This window comes from Scardinius erythrophthalmus (assembly GCF_964197995.2).
Source record: "Scardinius erythrophthalmus genome assembly, chromosome: 12".
Lineage (NCBI taxonomy): Eukaryota > Metazoa > Chordata > Actinopteri > Cypriniformes > Leuciscidae > Scardinius > Scardinius erythrophthalmus.
Genome location: NC_138232.1, coordinates 3,745,766 through 3,764,990, shown reverse-complemented (window position 1 = coordinate 3,764,990; position 19,225 = coordinate 3,745,766). Strand labels below are relative to the sequence as shown.

General features: G+C 35.7%; 2 protein-coding genes across 3 annotated transcripts in view; both read left to right on the top strand.

The window, feature by feature from the left end:
• Positions 1-3,638: 3,638 nt before the first annotated feature.
• LOC308699104 (tubby-related protein 1) lies at positions 3,639-10,695 on the top strand (the record flags this gene model as incomplete). Its single annotated transcript, XM_081379692.1, has 12 exons — positions 3,639-3,789; positions 5,506-5,610; positions 6,467-6,607; positions 6,733-6,843; positions 6,930-7,076; positions 7,984-8,069; positions 8,159-8,326; positions 9,050-9,162; positions 9,270-9,378; positions 9,486-9,584; positions 9,666-9,837; positions 10,562-10,695. 12 exons carry the CDS (start codon positions 3,639-3,641, stop codon positions 10,693-10,695), a joined length of 1,536 nt encoding a protein of 511 aa, XP_081235818.1.
• A 2,950-nt stretch (positions 10,696-13,645) lies between these two features.
• The window catches only part of tead3b (TEA domain family member 3 b), a 50,033-nt gene continuing 44,453 nt past the window's right edge, over positions 13,646-19,225 (top strand). The window contains exons 1-2 of one of the 2 annotated variants that reach the window (XM_081381244.1): positions 13,646-13,823; positions 14,199-14,265. The gene's annotated coding sequence lies outside the window, so the exon portion shown is untranslated. The remainder of the gene's footprint in view (positions 13,824-14,198; positions 14,266-19,225) is intronic. The other variant, XM_081381248.1, reaches the window with a different exon arrangement.

The window sequence follows — 19,225 nt, the reverse complement described above, 5'->3', positions numbered from 1 at the left end:
TATTATTTCTTCCATAATGAGACATTTTCATCAATGATCAGAAAATTCCCACTTACAGTAAGTTTTTGTTCAAGTCATTTCAACTTAAATTACATTTAACTATCTTGTATAACTTGTAAAAAAAATTTAACTTATTTTGATGAGTTAAAGCAATGTAAAAACATGCAGTCATAACTTATTGATAATATACTTTTTACATCGCCTCACAAGATCTCCACGTGCTTCTGTCGCAGAATGTCATGTCGCTTGATGTGTGTGTGTGTGTGTGTGTGTGTGTGTGTGTGTGTGTGTGAGTGTGAGTGTGTGTGTGAGTGTGTGACAGATGGGGTCAGTGCGAAAATCCTCTTAGCAACTTTCTGCTGATGGGGGTTCATTGAGTAAAGCTCCACACTTTCGAGTTCAACTGGATTGGATACAGATTCAGGATACGGACATGTCTACGGAAAAGGTACGTTTGTTTTTATTAGCCTATAGGCCTATCCTACCCCTTGAATCCCTGTTGATCTAAATGTTGATTCATTAAAGGGCATTTGGAAATTATCTGAATTATTTTGTTCTAAACATACATCTGTTATCAGAATTGATCTGACCCCACTGTATATTTTTAACATTAATAATTTAAAAATAAAAATGACTGTCATTATCTTGTTGGTTGATGTCATTTGTCTAAATCAGTGAGTTCTGGTGAGGTCAGTTCTAGTTTTTCAGGAAAGATCAGTGATATTAAGTGAATAATTGGGAAGCTTGTTAGTTGTTACACACATGTGCCCATTACTGAAACACACACTTCCAGTCATGAATTTCACAAATATTTAACACAATGACATTCGCATAAATATACTTTCTTAGTATTTCTTACTAAAATAGCTAGTAAGAAATGTTAGACTTTATATTTATACAATGATATAGTCCTTATAATCATGAATAGCTACGTTTGAAAACTTTAAGGTTCAGAGCTTAAAAGATATTTTTTGAAATTATAGAATTATAAATGGAAATATGAATGTCTCATTCAGTGTATGACCTACAAACCCAATTTGAGTACATTTAGGCAGCACAGATATTCGATTTATTTATTTTTTGGTTGTATTTAAAGTGACTAATCTTATTTGTGACTGATTTCAAAAATGTATTTGGTCAAATGTATAGAATTTGCTGTTAATTTGATGGAAACATGATTGAATTAGGGTTTGTGTTTTCCTCCACACCTCATGACAGGGATTGACTGAGGTGACGGTATTAATAGCCTTATTCTGGCTGCGTCTTAAGTGGATCTCACACACACACACACACACACACACACACAGACTGTCAGTACAGGCCACATTGAATATCTCATGCTTTTGCTCATTTACGAGGGTGAAAAGATGTGTGGATACATTTAACTTACACGTATGAAGACAGTCTACAACGAAAAAATTATGCATAAATATGATGTGTTTACATAATTGACACCTTCATTCAACAACAGGATGAGTTGCATAATGTTGTTATGCATCAGATCACTGCTATCAATAGATCTAGATTATGCATTTAAAACATATTACAAATATCAACGTGCATCATAAGTGATTGTGTTCTGAATAAAGGGTTAGTTTTGTGCTTCAGATTTTTCTCCCCCATCTTTTATTTTTGTATGTTCCTTTACATTTTATTAGGATGGATGAAAATAATTGACTAAAACATCTTTTATCTGTATAACCTCCTCCGCATCAGACACATCCGACAGCACATTTCAAGCAAAAAATATGACAATTTAGCAATTGTGTCCTTCCATGTCAAATCAACCAAATTTTGGAAACTTCCTGCTTGATTTTGCTCATAGACAAACATTAGTGGTGATGAAAGCCAAAATATTAAATTAATATTTACTGGGTAATCCACTATTTTGTGGAGGGGGTCAAAATGACCATTTTCACCTGAGATTTGGAGCCAAATTACAGGTGGGCGAAAATTACTTTAGAAAGATGGCAGCATTATTATTTTATCTTTACACAGAGATTGGTAGGTCTAAAGGAATAGTTCACTTTAAAATGAAAATTCTGTCATCATATACTCACCCTCATGTTGTTTCAGACCTGTATGAATTTCTCTCTTCTGCTGAACAGAAAGGAAGATATTTAGAAGAATGTAACCAGGCAGTTTCTGGGTCCCATTGACTTCCATAGTAGGAAAAAAATATACTATGGAAGTCAATGGGACCCAGAAACGGTCTGGTCTTACAGGTCTGAAACAACATGAGGGTGAGTATATGATGACAGAATTTTCATTTTAAAGTGAATATTCCTTTAAATTCTGTTGTCTTCCGCAAATTATATGCCAATGGTGACATTTCAAAAAAGGGGAAAAGCACTTTTCCTGTTTTCCTCCAAAGTTTGCATGCCTGCAACTCAAGAAGTATTAAAGATATCTTAATATTATATATAAAAAATGTTTTACAAAGTTTGTTAAGAGCCAGAATCTAAAAGGATATTGAAATATATTTACTACTTCTTGAGTTACAGTCACACAAACATTGGAAAAATTATATTTTTGACACTCATACAGGTTTGTTCTATACAATTATTTTGATAAGAGGGAAACAAGATACATTTCTAGTTTCAACATTATTTGTTCTTCAGTCATTGTTCTTTAAAAGAAAAAGAAAAGTATGCTGTATGCAGAATCAGACTGACCCATATTTGGCTTTTGACCACTGAAAATGTGTTAAACAATTTACTCTTAGAGCCACATTGAGATCCCCAAATCTCTGGGACTGAACCATATAGAGCCTTAAAACATACCCAAAGAAAAGTAAGTTAAGAACCAGAATCCAAAAAGCATATTGAGATATCTTTGAGTTACAGACATATACTTAGGAAAAAACAAAAAGTGCTTCTCCACATTTTTGAACTGTCACCGTTGACATATAATGCAACAAGGATTGCTAAACACAAGATCTACCAATCTCTGTGTAAAAATAAAATAATGATGCTGCCATATTTCTAAAGTCATTTTCGCCCACCTGTAATTTTGGCTTGAAATTTTAGGTGCAAATTGTCATTTGACCCCCCCTCCACAAAATAGTGGATAACTCAGTAAATATTCATCCTTGGCATTTAATTACTATTTAAATTAGTCTTTCTTCAGAGAAAAATATTATTTGATTTGAAAATTTATGATTTGAGCCTGGGACCTCTGGTTGAGGAATGACCCATTTGACTCAGACAACACTAAATAACCTATAACCATAAGTTACAATCCATTTACCTTGAAGAAAATGAAGTGTGCAGTAGGATGAAGAATAAGATGCTTCTGAATAACTTAAATAGATTGATATTCAGAATGTTGTTCTCTTCTTATTTGTTGCTTTCACGTGCATCATTACTGGTGAGTTCTCTAATTTTCTAACAAAAAAAAATCGTTGTCTGTGCTCTCACTATTCCTTCATGCCTCCCTGTTTTAGCTTGTACTTTTCTGAACGATATCTGACACTTTGCATTACTTTGCATTTCTCGTGGTAATTGACTCTTCAAGATGAATTTCTTGATGTATTCCTCATTTTTAAGTCGCTTTAATTAAAAGTGTCTGCTAAATGAATAAATGTAAATGCTTAATTTTTTATCTCTCCAACATGCCATTTACAATAATGTAATTTTATGACTGCGCACATCAGAATATTACAGAAGCCCAAAAAGAAGAAGCCCGAGTCCACTCCAGTCGAGACCAACGGAAGCGAAGCCAAACCCAAAAAGCCCAAGAGCAAGAAGAGCGGAGATCTGTCGGCCGAGAGCAGCCCGGCCACTCAGAGTACGCCAGAGAGTTCATGTCCTGAATGTCACATCAATACACAGTTCTGTCATGAAACTCTAGATGGGAGGTCCTTAACTCAAACTGCTTGCAATCACATCATTCTCCATAGGGCACAGTTGATTGGTTCCTGCTGTATCAGTAGCCAATGAACTCACTGCTCAACCTTAAATCCCATACACAAAAGAAATATATTTTCAGTATATATTTTGGAATATATGCAAATATTTGAAATTGGCCCAATAAATATATTTCACACTTAACATCATATATTTTTGTAATATTTCAGAATATATTTCAATGTATTTGGAATATGCCACATATATTTTGACACTTTTGGGGACCCATACAGAAAAAAATACATTGAAATATATTCTGAAATATAACAAAAATATATGATGTTAAGTGTGAAATATATTTATTGGGCCAATTTCAAATATTTGCATATATTCCAAAATATATACTGAAAATATATTTCAAATATATTTCTTTTGTGTATGGGATACTTGTTCAGCATTTGCTGCAGTTGCAGTGCGCTTTCAGAAACCCTCCACCTTCCCCAGCTCCACCTGTATAGATCTGCTATGGGTAATTCGCTATATTATACAGTAGTAGTTGCTCACGGCAGAGTGTCGTGTGTGTATTGGCAGTAGCAAGTCTCGTACTTGATCTACAGCAACAGCAATAACAGAAACAACAGCGTAGCAGATCTATTACGCCAAGACCCAACATATAGACATCGTCATATCCATTAACATACCAAACACTCCATGGGCCCTATTTTAACGATCTGAAACGCAAGTGTCAAAGCGCAAAGCGCAAGTAACTTTGTGGGCGGGTCTTGGCGCTGTTGCTATTTTCCCGGCGGGATAAATGACTCTTGCGCCAGGCGCAAATCTAAAATGGGTTGGTCTGAAGTAGCTTCATTATTCATAGGTGTGGTTTGGGCGTAACGTGAAATAAACCAATCAGAGCGTCATCTCACATTCCCTTTAAAAGCAGACGCGCTTTTTCTAAAGCGGATCCCTATTGTAACGGCGGATTTGCCAGGCGCGCGCCAGGAGCGGTTCACAGCCGAGGAGAGCAACGCTCTCGTCACGGCCGTAAAAGAGAGAGAAGTGACATTGGGGATGGAGAAACACACCCAAATTAACTTCGGTTAAAAAGGCGTATGATAATTTGGGTAAATGTGTAAGCTAGATGTATGCTTTTATAATAAATTGTCTATCTATCTATCTATCTATCTATTGTAATAATGTATGATTTGCAAAAATGAAAACTGCTGCTTCTGTGTAGATGAGAGAATCAAAGTGTATGCGCGTTGTGCTCACGCTACATTGATTATGGCCAAGCATGCGCCCTTAAAATAGCATATTAATAACATGCGCAACGCGCCACTGACTTTAAACTATTTTTTCCTGGTTAGTAGCGCAATTGTTTTCTAAACCTGCAAAATAGCATGAAGGGACGTTTGCGCTGGAACACGCCTCCTTTTTTGCGCTGAACCGCCCAGGGAGCGCAAGTTCATTCCCTAGTTTAGCGACGTGCTTCTGTGGAGGGAAAAACGCGCTTTGCGCGGGTGCAAAATAGGAATGATACATGCGTCGGTATACAAAGTCAATTGCGCTGGGTGCAAGATAGGGCCCCAAGAGTTGTCATGACAGAACTGTGCTTCTGTCAGGCTGTTCACACAACTCTCACAAACCTCCCTCACAGATGGAGAGAAGGTGAAGAAGAAGAAACTAGAGAAGGAAAAAGAATCAACAGAGAAGGAGAAAGAATCCAAAAAGAAAGCGAAAAGTGCCCCAAAGAAGAAGAAGAGTAAGTGACCCTTGTGTATTGATATACTATTACAGTTTTTAATATTTTTAATTGCCTTTTTATTTTTGTATTTAAATGTTTTTTGTATTTAAAATGTGCTTTGTCGTATTTTTTTTTGTGTACATTTCTATTTAGCTTAATTTTTATTTGAGTTTTAGTTATTTTAGTACTTCAACTTGCTAAGGCAATATCTCTAATTTTAAGACATCATCTTTAATGTTAAGTTAAAATTAGTTTAGATGTAAACACTGATGTCTACGGTAGTGAACAAACTAGGGTATCACCATTTGACAGAAACTTGACTCTTCAAATAAAGATTGTATTATTCCATCGTTACACCAGTAGGTGGCGACAAGTGACTGTTAAATTTTTTATTTGTCATTGAATCATTCATTCAAAAGATTAATAAAAAAATGCTGATTCATCCAGTTATGGAACACGTGAAGTCTTAATGAGTGAGTGGTTGAATCAGTCATTCAAATGATTGTAGAAAATAAAATAAAATAAAAATTATAATTTTTAAATGGACTTTTATTGAGGTCTATTAAGAATATAGAGGTATGAATGAGTATAGCATCTCAGATTGGAAGAATTTTATCATATTGATACTTTTGATTTCAGACTTTAATATCTTGAGCTCATTTTGAAACATAAGTTAAAAATGTGAGATAATTTGGAGTTTGTTTCTCAGGAGAAAAATCAGTTCAACCCATTTTTATGACTGTCTTGGAGAAACAACTGTAATACTAAACAATGTCTTCTCTCTCCTACAGGATGATGGTGTGACATTTGATAAGTGTACCATTTTTTTTTATTTTTTTTTACTGAGTACTTAAATGTGTTTATTGTTAAACAGGTTCTACAGAAGATGATGACGATGATGAAGAGGACGATGGGGAGACCACTCCTCAGAAAAAGACAAAGAAAAAGACTTCAAAAGAAAGTTCTGATGGAAAAGAAAAAGAGAAGGAAAAAGACAAGAAGTCCAAATCAAAAGGTGTCCTCTGTTTAAATGAGTTACATAAAGCTCTTTAAACTTTCTATTATGAGCTCTGATGTTACTTTCAACTAGATTTATTTATGCATTTGTTTATTGATTTCTTGCTTTATGTGAACATGAAGACGTCAAAGAGGACGCAGACAATAAAGGAAAATCTAAAGCCAAGAAAAAGGAGCCGGCCTCCATGTTTCAGATAAATGGAGACAAGCCTGAAACCAAGAGTAAAAAGAAAGGTAATGTTCTGAGAGCTTTTCTACATGCGTGTCCGCTTGATGATTCAGAATAATGTATATGTTTGCTTATCTTTTGGATGATAAAGCTGCCAAATCTGAGAGTGAAGACGAGAGCGAACCAGAAACCAAAACCAGCAAGACGAAGAAGAAGAGCAGCTCAAACCCATCCTCCATGTTTCAGACAGGAGGGGACAAAGACAAAGACAAGGACAAAAAGACAAAAAAGACCAAAAGTAAGTATTATGATACGCACAATTTGACATAAAAAGACAAAAAAGCTTAAATTAAAAAAAAAAAAAATCATGTTATTAGGTTAAATGTTACTAAATTACTTTTTATTTTCTGTTATATTATATATTTTGTCACTATTTCTATAAATACTTAAATAAATAAATAAGTTCAATGAATAACAAACAGTATTTTTTAAGTTGGTTTGATTCCAACAAGGCAATATGTTGTATTTTTTGCTGCATAGCAATAAAATTAAGTTAAAGAACCATTTCGCGGGTTATAACCAGGGTTTGAAATGATCTTTTTCACTCACCGGCAACTTTGGCTACTACATTTTTAAGTTACCGGCCATTCAGAACTTCTACTAGCCAAAAAAAAAAAGAAGAACCAGATTAACTACGACAGCTATATATATATATATATAGTATATAAAATTTGGCAGATCAATACAGTACAAAGAACATCAAAAAATGTAGGATGCTGGAAAATAACACTGTCTTTTTGATAACCTGTTATTGTTGTTGCGTAGTGATGGTCATGTTCAAGTAAGCCAGATGTGAGCAGATTCTGCGCAATTCACTGTATTTAACAATAACATATCATGATGACTCACAAGTTGAGTATTTGCAATAAATCAGTGCAGATTTGTCTTACATGAACTTCCACGAAGTGAGTAAACATAATAAGTAACACGCCAAATTGGCTAGTGATTTGACAGCGTTACCCGCCCAGTTGATTTTTACCTGCATTTGGCGGGTTGGTGGGTGTTCATTTCAAACCCTGGTTATACCATGTCATTGTGAAGAAATTGAATATTAACTATTTTATATATATATAAATCTTAATTTGTTTCCATAAAATGACAGCACAGCTGTTCCCATGTCTGATTTGATTGTTTCTCATCCTCAGATCCTCCTAAAGCAGAAGAGACTGAAGACTCTGATTCAGAAGTGACACAGAAAAAGAAAAAGGGCAAAGGGAAAAAAGGCAAAAAGGTAAATTCAGTGTATTCCACATTATTCTCATTCTATTATCAATTTTGTGTGGGATATTTTGTAAGGTTACCGCTTTTTTTCCTGTGAAGGAGGAGCGAGCACCTTCTCCTGTCATCGAGTTTGACAATCTGGAGGAGTTTGTACTTCAGCCCGCTCAACAAGGCGTCACGGTAAAGTGCAAAGTGACCCGGGACAAGAGAGGGATGGACCGAGGCCTTTACCCAACTTACTACCTGCACCTGGACAACGAGAAGAAAGTATGACATCTACTGTAATGTTTGCATTTATCAGTAGGATGGATGAGTGGTAAACATAGACACTCTTAGAAGAAAAGGTTCTATATAGAACCTTAGGGTTCCGTCAGGCACTTCATATATAGAACCTTATAGGGGTTCCCATCATGGGATTATTTAATGGATTTAGTTTTAATCAATTTTGTTTCAATTTATTTTTAACTTTAAATAAATGTTATGAATTAAGCAACCTTATATAGAACCTTTCTGGCAATAAGAAGTCAAGAACCTTAGAGTTCTAAATAGAACTGGAACCCATTGGACCTTTTTTGTAGAGTGTACCTTTCAAAAGTTTGTGGCGATCAGTAAGATTTGTTTGAAAGATTTCTCTTCTGCTCACCAAGGCTGCATTTATATACAGTAAAAACACTAATATTGTGAAATATTGAATATATGTTCAAATGTAATTTATTCCTGTGATCAAAGCTGAATTTTCAGCATCATTACTCCAGTCTTCAGTGTCACATGATCCTTCAGAAATCATTATTATTAGAAATGTCTTTAATGTCACTTTTGATTAATTTAATGTGTCCTTGCTGAGTAAAAGTATTAATTTCTTTTGAAAAACAAAGAAAATCTTACTTACCCCAATATATGGTTCAATATACATCACTAATTTTAGCTTTGCAAATGGGAGTAATATGAATTCCGATGTAACACATCTTTTTTTGTCCATTTTACATCGAGGTGTTTTTGTTAGCGGGAAGGAAGAGGAAAAAAAGCACAACCTCAAACTACTTGATCTCCATAGACCCCACCGACCTCTCCAGAGGAGGAGAAAACTTCGTTGGGAAGCTGAGGTACGTGGGTTTGGACCATTACCAATATAGCTGCTCTTTATATGATACTTTTGTAGGTCTATGACACAGTCTCATTGATTTAAAGGTTATTTGCACTTGTATTTCAGGTCAAATCTGATGGGAACTAAGTTCACGGTGTTTGATAATGCACTGCATCCGGACCGAGCTCTGCCGGACATGTCTAACGCTCGCCAGGAATTGGCAGCCATTATCTATGTAAGGCAACATTACAATACTGCTGTAGTTTTGGTTGAAGCAATAATCAATGAAACAATATCAGTTCTATTTCATAATATTAATTTGATATTATATTGTGACTTTAGGAAACAAATGTTTTGGGCATGAAAGGACCGAGACGAATGATTATAGTTATTCCTGGCATGACCAAAGATGGTGAACGAGTCCCCATACGACCACGTAGTGTAAGTAAATGACAATTGTATACATACATACACACAACCATTTTTTTTTTAAGTACAACTGAATATACTGCTTCCCAACAGGACAATAATGGCCTCCTCATGAGACATCAAAACAGAAATATGGAAAACTTGATAGAGCTGCGCAATAAGACGCCAGTGTGGAACGAGGATACAGCGTCACACGTGTTAAACTTCAACGGCAGAGTCACACAGGCCTCCATCAAAAATTTCCAGATTGTGCATAACAAAGACCGTAAGTCTCTGTGTTGATACTGCTTCACAAATAGATCATGTTTGGAAAAGCATTCTCAAACACTGCTAATTTTGCAGTATGCAAATCATCACAGCTACTACAGTTGCCAAAATGTGAATTATATAACCTGCAGTGTTACTTTAGGATTCTTCTATACTGTTATAGTATTTATTAATATTCTGAATAGCATTTATTTTAATTTTAGTTTAAATTTTAGTACTTTTGTTGTGCAGTTTGCTTTTTAAATATCTATTTAGTGATCATTTATTATTTTTATTTAATTAAATAATTTATTTGATTATATCATTTTATATAATTTATTAAGTTGTAGTACTTCAACTATTTAAAGCCAAATTAGTGCCAAATTAGTTAATGCAATATACTGTATCCCACAATGCAATGCACTTGACTTCACCATCCATTTCCAATGTGGAAAATGTACCAGGAATAATATCAACAGCAATTTTTTAATCTCTTTCTTGATTTACTGTTTGAAAAGTGCGAAAAGTCAAGACATTTAAATGTAAAAATTGATTTTTTTGTTGCATACTATTATTTGAAAAGTTTATTGTTCCATATTGCATGCTTTATCACTGTTTTATACAAAGTGTGCAGTATACACTGTGCAGAAGGATGTTGTCAAATACATTTATAATTAATGGCAGTATTAATGTTAGCGAAGTAAATAAAAGTTTGCATGACCATTTTTTGTGCTATATTTCAGTGGACTACATTGTGATGCAGTTTGGGAGAGTTGCAGACGACGCTTTCACTCTGGACTACAGGTATCCTCTGTGTGCCGTACAAGCCTTTGCCATCGCCCTCTCCAGCTTTGATGGCAAAATCGCCTGCGAGTAACAGTGTCAAGATTTCCTGCTGGCCTCTTTCTGTGATTCTGTCACATGCAGCAAATGGGAAACGTTCTCACTCAGCATCAGCTCAATTCTCTACAAGAAGACCGAAACCCATTAATCTGTCAAATGAAGCACCATTGCTTGTGGGGTTGCATGATTTTACATGCCGTAGTTGGTCATATCCTCTTATATGGGCTAAAATCAAACAATGGTTGTGCAATGGGTGTACTGGAGAACGGAGGGAGTGCCTCCTTTTATGATGTTTGATTTGAGGGTGTGAAAGATGCAAATGACCCCTGGTGGTGAGGAGGTCACATTAGACGTGGTATGTGCTTAAAAACGGCAAAAAAGAAACAGTGGACTGTGTTGTATTTTTTTGGTTGTATACAATTTAATTAGTATTTTAATAATGTCTTCTTCACATTTTAGCAAACCCGGGTTAAAAACAGTGTTGCATAACCTAATAACATAAGTAGAAAAGGCACAGTTTAACTTTTTTTTTTATTGTATGTTTCATTGGCAGTCGTGCTACGTTTTGTGTGTGTGTGTAACTGTGTACAAATGCTTGTCCAAGAAAGAGATGTCTGTGCAAGTGTGCCGAATGCTGAAGATTAAAGCAAGGTCCAGATTTATCAGAGCTGATGGCAAATTTCAGATTTTTGCACATGCAATATCATTGGCATGACTGATGCGTGGAGTATGTCAAACATCTCAACCACTCATGCAGTTTCTTGCTTACTCAAGCAAAGATTATTTGGAATACTATGTGTCATTGCTGAAATAATTCCATGATCACGTGATACAGATGTAAAAACTCATTGTTTGGTGTTTTAATTTATTTTGTTTTGCCTTTTACGTGTCATTATAGTTTATGATTACTTGACTTCTGTAACATAGGATGTATTTGACAAAACCCCATAACTGTCTTAATGCGTGCAGACAAAAGTAAATCAAATTAGACATGATCTTCCATTTTTACTCAATGTGAATGTAAATGTAGGAAGGAAAATGCAAAAATACTGTGAAATGAAATAAAAGTGTTTGTAAAAATGTGCTTCGTTTAAGAATTTCTTTTATAGGTGTGTTTGACCGATGGGCAAAAGTTAAAGTCAAAACTACTTTAATCTAGCACATTCATGGTATTTTTAAAATGCTTATTTTTGCAGCCACTTACATTTTCACAGGGAAAATGATGTTAAGCAATAGCCAAATATTTATTTTGCCATTTGTTTTAGGCTTTTAATGCTGCCTAATGTTAATTTAATAAATGCCTTGGCAATAATAGCAAACTTACAGATTTCAAAATATTTTGTAAGTCCGGTGGATTGTGAATGCTGATTTAGATTGACTTTAAATGCCTTTCTAAAGCGCTTGGAAAGTATATATTGAAGATTAAGTCATTGCATGGGGCTGAATGAATGAGCTGTACAACAAATGAAAGTCTCTGTGGTAATATTATCACTTTAGCTCAGCTTTAGCTGTGATATTACACTGAGGATCTCTCTTTAAACCTTCAGCCTCAGGCCAGACCAGATGATCTGTCACAGCCTGCTGGGTTGGTTGTCCAAACTTGTAGATCTTAGAAAAGTTTACCGCGTAGAGTTGCTGTGATAGTTTCAACTACTTCCTCATCTGGTCCCTGTTGCTTTTTGTAACCTTTGTAAAATGTTAACTTTTCTTAGCCGGTCTTTACTTTGGACTGTTTACTCACACGTTTCAGGTTTGACCTACAGACGGAGCTCTACGCCTGCAGAGATGCGTGTTAAAGCAGCATATGCATTATAATCTTAGGCTTTCCTCCAGGATATTACATCACTGAGTTTGACTGTTCTGCTCCCCTGAGACGGTGGTTGTGGTGAAGAGGTTTCACTGTTCACACTCATCGCTCTGGAATGTTGCATGGATTCTATTAGAATTCCTGGACAATGATGATGATGATGATGATGATGATGATGAAGGCCTTCTAAAAAGGGTTCGGGGACCATGCTGCATTTGACCTGCAAAGATAACAAAGATAATCATTGGTTCATGTAGTGATTTTGGGCAGATTTTATGTTCTTGTTCAAACCTTCTTAAAAGTATACACCAACTTATTTTAATTAGCACGAGAATAAACCAATGTTGATGAACATATCTATATCTAAAAATATACGTTCAGAAAAATACTTCAAAGGAGAAACATTCCTGTGCAATGAAATTCCTTTCTTCCAAAACATGTATCTTTTATATCCACAAAAGAAAAAGACCAAGTCCAACTTGTTTGTTAGTGTAAAAAGTGTAATGAATACAGTAACAAATTAGTTTTTAGAAAAATGTGCAATAATAAAATAAACTGTGTTGGTGATAAAGGTGCAATTTAAGGAATGTGTTTTATATATATATATATATATATATATATATATATATATATATATATATATATATATATATATATATATATATATATATATATATATATATATATATATTTATTTATTTTTATTTTTTTTCTGTCAAGATTATTCTTGCATTTCACAAGAAATAAATAATTAGTACCAGGGGCCAGTTGCATAAACATAGCCGACAAGTTAAGACTGTGTCTTAAAAACTAGTCTGACTGATAACTAGCAGTTAGTTAGGACTAATTACTCTTAATCTTCAGATTCATATTAAACCAATCTACTTTTTCATGTAACTGACTTAAAAACCTTATGATCAGTCTTGAAGAAAAACATAGATTGTAAGACTATTCTAAGCATTTTATACAACCGGACATATTACATTTCATATATGATCTACCCAAGGCTTCCTGTCATTGAAAAAAGTCATCTAAACTTGGTTTTTCATTAGTACAGTACAGTAGCTCATGTACAGCTTTTCTTCATGTGGCCCAAAGTGGGCGTGGCGTCTGGAGAAAGCCCCGCCCCCCGCAGTGTTGATTGACGCTCAACAGTGGCCCCTCCTTAAACTTTTTTTCCCTCCTTCGTTTTCCACTGAAGTGCGTGAATTTCATACCAAACCCATACTTCGCATTCCACCTTTACTGTCAAACCGGGAGAAATATTACTGAAAACAATAGAGCACCAAGATAAATATAACTTTAAAGACATAAACCTCGTCCTGTTCTTTCGGTAGAGGTGTTTCCTAATAAAGGTGAGTTTTAGATTCACTCGTTCCCTTTGTCTGATCGCGTTTTTCACTAGCGAAGTTTTCAGATCTTTGTCATATTTTGCATTTTTCCTCGGAACTCCCTGCGTTGGGTGGGATGAGGGACACAATTCCGTGTGGATATGCTGTAATTGTGCGTGTGTGAGAACGAGGAAGCCGTTTTAGTGTGATAGCCGGGAACTTTTGCCTAGAATTAGACTTTTAAGTTAGAAACATTATTCCAACTAACGCTTCCATTGTTGCGCGTAGAAGTTGAGTCGAAAATGTCATGCTCGTTTGCACAGGCTCTTATTTACTCTGGTGGCAGGATTTTCCAAACACTTGTATTTGAAAATAAGCAACGAGGTTTTGTTGTTCCAGAAAATTGTCAGAGAGAAACGACAGAAGTGTTTGGAGAGATCGTTCGCCCTTTTTTCTGCGTTATCAGGTAAGTGTAACAGTTTGTTTCACTTGACAGGCTTAAGAAGTGTAGCCTACTAAGATTTAATATTTAGTGATTCATGTGAGGTTAACACTGATATATTTTTAAGAGTAGAGAAATATATGCATAAAACCTTATGTTCTTTGTTTACAAGACTTTCTTGTAAATAACTTTTTATTTCATAACGTGAAATGAAAACAAATTACACTATTGGAAATAAAAAATATGTGGATTCAGTAAACTATTTAAATATTTTCAGAATATATTGTTTTTAAATTGAACCTATTTAATAAAATATTTATTAAGAAACTGTTTGATATGATAAGGTCAACTGATTTCTGTGGAACTGTCGTATTTGCCTTCAGGCACTTTTCATATTACAGCCAACTGTTTTATAAACACCGATTTATGTAATGTTCATATTTTTGTATGTGGCTTGATGTCTTAATGTCTGTAATCTATTGTTTATGCTATCCTACTTATTATTTTTTTATAGTATATTAAAAAAAATTGCCCAAAAAAACCCCCATCAGTTTACCTCAGGTAAAGCAGTGACGTTGAGTGATCTTCCCGCCCAAATAAAGTTTAAAGGTTTCGATATTAACCCTTCAATGGTTTTAAGATAATTTTGACTCTTTTTGGTGTCTGAAGCCAGCTTTGTGACGTTTTTAAGAATATCTAAACACAAAATAAAAGTAGTTTACAACTTTATGGTCAAATTTGTCAAAGAACCAATCATGGCCCTTCAGCATATTATAAAACATAGTTTCTGTAAATCAGTGAAATAAATTTTTTTTTTAACATCATATAGCCTAATTTGCGGCCAGATTAAATACTTCGTCCATAAGGAGAGTCTTTAGACCCTTAAGAATTTTATTATTTTCAATGTGACGCAAATCACTGGTGGATGAAGTTTCTTGGGACAACAGGAGGGTTAATGAACTCTCATATTATTAATAACTTTTCCATCTCATCAGTGTATTAATTAGCATTTTACAGTTGTTTTTTTATTGGTGAGACCTAAGTATTTTCAGTCCTCCTCGTAAATATGTGAATTTGTTTTTAGTTCTCCCACACATATGCAAGTATGTGTAATGATGCTCTCCACATTTTGATTGTTCCTCTGACTTACTATTAATGGACAGGTTTCGTTAAACAGAAATGCTGCACTTCAGGTTCGACTTAGTCAGTTCAGCCCAAACTGCTTCTTCAAGTTCTGCTGCTTGGTTAGGCTGACTTCTTTTTACCTCCTTTAAGAAAGGTTGGGCTTCTTTAAAAAAAAAGGTTGAAATCAATCTAGATATAGGTCAAGTGGTGTTAAGTTTTCCTTAGTTGTGATTGTTGTTGTGTGAAATTCTTTTCTGTGTTTGTATAAATTGTTTCTCTTTGAATAGACTGTATGTACACCAGATGTTGTGGTGTTTGAAGTAACTAAACGTGCTCCAATTTGTTTTGTCTAATTTTTTGTTTACATTTTGATTGGTTCATTTAGAGACAAATCATTTTTGTTGTTGTTGCATATTCGAATTCTGAAATTTACTGAAACGTTGCCCCAGTATCTGATCAACAACAAATGAAACCAATCAAGAGATTTACACTAAGTCTTTTTAAAGTTTAGTCTAGTTTAGCGTGTGACGTGCACTTTAGGCAATCTGTCCTGGTATTTGCCACTTAAGTGATATGTGCACTTTACTGTAAGTCACTGCTGTGGTACGGAAATGTCTGTTGAAAAATTCCTTTGGGTAAATATGTAAGCTAAAGCCCTCTAGTGTTAATGTCAGTGGTCCCTTATGCAATAGGCTAGTCAATGGCTAATATGGATGCAGTTCAGCATGGCCTAATGGTTTGAGAGTCAGACTGGTAACCCGAAGGTTGTGGGTTCGATTCTCAATAGTGGCAGGAGGTGTGTGTGTTCACTACTCACTCACTCCTAATGTTTGTGCACGCACTTGAATGGGTTAAATGCAGAGGAGAGATTCTGAGTTATGGGTTACTGTACTTGGCCTTCACATCATGTCACTCACAATAATAGAATGCTAATTATTTTAGACCTTTAATTTTAGACTTGATACAGTTTATCGATCGCAAATGACATGAACAACATTTCGGAAATAAAATGATTTCCACAAAGATTTACTCAAAATTCATGTGAAACATTTTCCATTGACCAGGTTTTGAGGAGATGCATTGGAACGGAGGTGATTTTGTATATTATGCACAATTGTATGTTTTTCTCGATTGTTTTAATGGCAAAACATTTGTGCACTGCATTTTAAGCAGACATACATTTTTGGGGGTGAATTTAAACAGACGCACGTTGCCTTTTATGGCTTCCGCGATGGGCCACATTTGTTTCTCAGCTGCAAATTTTCTGTTTGCTGTTCTAATTTCTTCAGACATCACAAACTAACCCCAAACTCCCTCCACTGTCAGGCTTTGCCGAGCGAGGGCATTTGCTCTTCCATGCTAAATAGAGCTTCACTGTTTAATAAGCTAACAAATCAGTTTTAATGATTTGTTTGTTCTTGCGCTGAGCTCTCAATCCAGTACCCAAACCAGTCCTGAAGTTTGCAATCATCTCCACGGCATTTCTAATAGTTCTCGATGCAGAAAGTCCTGAGCGTATCCTCCTAAAAGGATCGAGCGTGTGCGATTGGAGCAGATTGTTTGTGCCATATGTGTTTATGTTGCTGGCCAGTTGACAGTTCCTTTAGCTGGTTTGTGTTAAGGGCTCAGCTGAGAGCATAATGAGCCTCTTTCCATTTGTGCAGACTGAAGCGGCCTTTTAGCACCCGCCGCAGAAGTGGCTCTCCAAATGGTGACCACTTACCTGTCTGTCAACAGAGCTCTGAACAAATATCTAGCTGTGTATGTGTGTGTGTGTGTGTGTGTGTGTGTGTGTGTGTGTGTGTGTGTGTGTGTTTTCAAGCATTTGAGAGAAAGAGAACATCTTGCCTGATGCCCTGCCGTTTGGCCTCCTCACCTCCTTCTGTTTGCTGAAGGAAACATTTTATACGGTCTTCAGTTCCCCCAAAATTTAATTTTTCCCTTTCAAATTAAAGTCCTTTTCCGCGCCGCGGTCAAAGGAGCCTGTGGCGAGACGCGAGCCAAAGCATACAGAACGTGTCGCTATGCTTTATTAATTATGATGGTTAGGCGGCCTATGAAAGCATGTTTACATTGTGCTGAAAATTAATGCCCGCTCTCGGGACACTTGTTTACATACATTTCCTGCGCGAGACATTGGCAGATAAGCTTTTCTGGCTTCTCCGTGGCCGTTTTTGGATTGAGGGAGGGGCGAGCTGTGGGCTAGAACAGTATAGCCTTTGTTTCTGTCTGTCTGAAGTTGCTAAACTTTCCAGTTGTTCTTGAAACCAACTGTTTGTGGCAGTGCACCGGGGTTCACACGGCAGTCAGATACGCTCCACACACACACACATGCACCTGAGTTGTATCTAATCTGAAAATGTGAATTGAAAAAGGAAGGCAAGTTGATTATTTTCAGCTTTCTCTCTTGTTTTTATTTGACATTGTTTGCTAGGAAGATCTTTCATGGGATCGTTATCAGAGTGTGATAATCATTTCAGTGAACATTGTTGGCATTTTTTTGTCATATCATCATGACTTGATGTATATATTATTAATTAACTTCAGTTATGGCTCATACTTATGGCTCAGATTACTAGCCCTAAGTATTAAAAGAATTATTGACTCAAAAATTAAAATTCTGTCATCGTTTACTCACCCTTTAGTCATTCAAAACCTGTACCTTGTACACAAAAGAAGATGTTTAAAAAAAAAAATGTCTCGTTGTGTAAAACTAAATATGGTGCAAAACAACATTGGACCCATTGGTTTGCACTTGCAGTTTCGTTTTGGACCCCACTTAGTGTCCAAATATGATCTTTTGCATTCCATAGAAGTTAGTCATACAGGTTTGAAATGTCACGAGGGCAAGTAAATAATGGCATTTTTATTGTTTAGTGAACTCTCTTTAAATTGTGTATGAGATGTTAGATCATGGGGCTTAGTGATTTACTTAAAGGAAACAGACTCACCTGACAATTCCCCTAAATCTAGTGTTGTTTTTATATATTATAACATGCATCTACTCCAGTTTTAGAGTTGTACAGATGGATTGTTTACCATTTTAGATCAAACCAATGAATTTTGCTATTTTGGTGGCTATCTTTTATACTTTTGCAATATTTGTTTTGGAAACCTCTAATCTAAGCTTTGTAATATACTGAAAAGCATTTGGTTTAGGATTTACTTTGAAACTTTTCGCTCAGAACAAATTACTAGTTAATTTTACAAAGAAACTGCAAGTACACATTGAAATAAACATGATATTTTAAGTAGAAAGTCTAAAATAGTATTTTCTTGTAAAACATACTCCAATAATCTTTCTTTTATTTACCACTTTGAAAATTCAGTCTTACAGTGTACTCAAGAAATGAGATTGCAAATATAATTTGTATGAAATTGTATCTTTTTGGCGTAGAAGCGTGACTCAGAGATCAGCACACGAAGCCTCTTTCTCTCTCCCATCCCAATAGTCCTCTGAGCGTTTGTCTCCTTATGCGTGTCTTTTCGGTTTTCTTGGGGTTTGGCATGAGCCCCTGCCTCAGCCACTAAATGACCAAGTCAGGCAAGAGCACTCCTTCACAAATTCGCCTGACGCTTTTCCTCGGAAAGTGCTGAATCAGACGTTCGAGCGAGTCCTCTGGCACACGCGGCGCTCTTTGTGTCAGTCTTTCCTCTGCTGACTGAATCAGCACTAGAGTAAACCATATGGAGAGATCTGAGAGCAGACGGCCGTCCTGGAAAGTCACCCCCATGGATAATGTTGAAAGTCAGGAATCGGGAGCTGTTAATATACTGCAGATTCATGTCTAGCTGTCTCGTATGCGTCAAGGGTTATTTCCACCAGGGGCTTGTGTGCATGTAAAGAGTCATTTTAGTG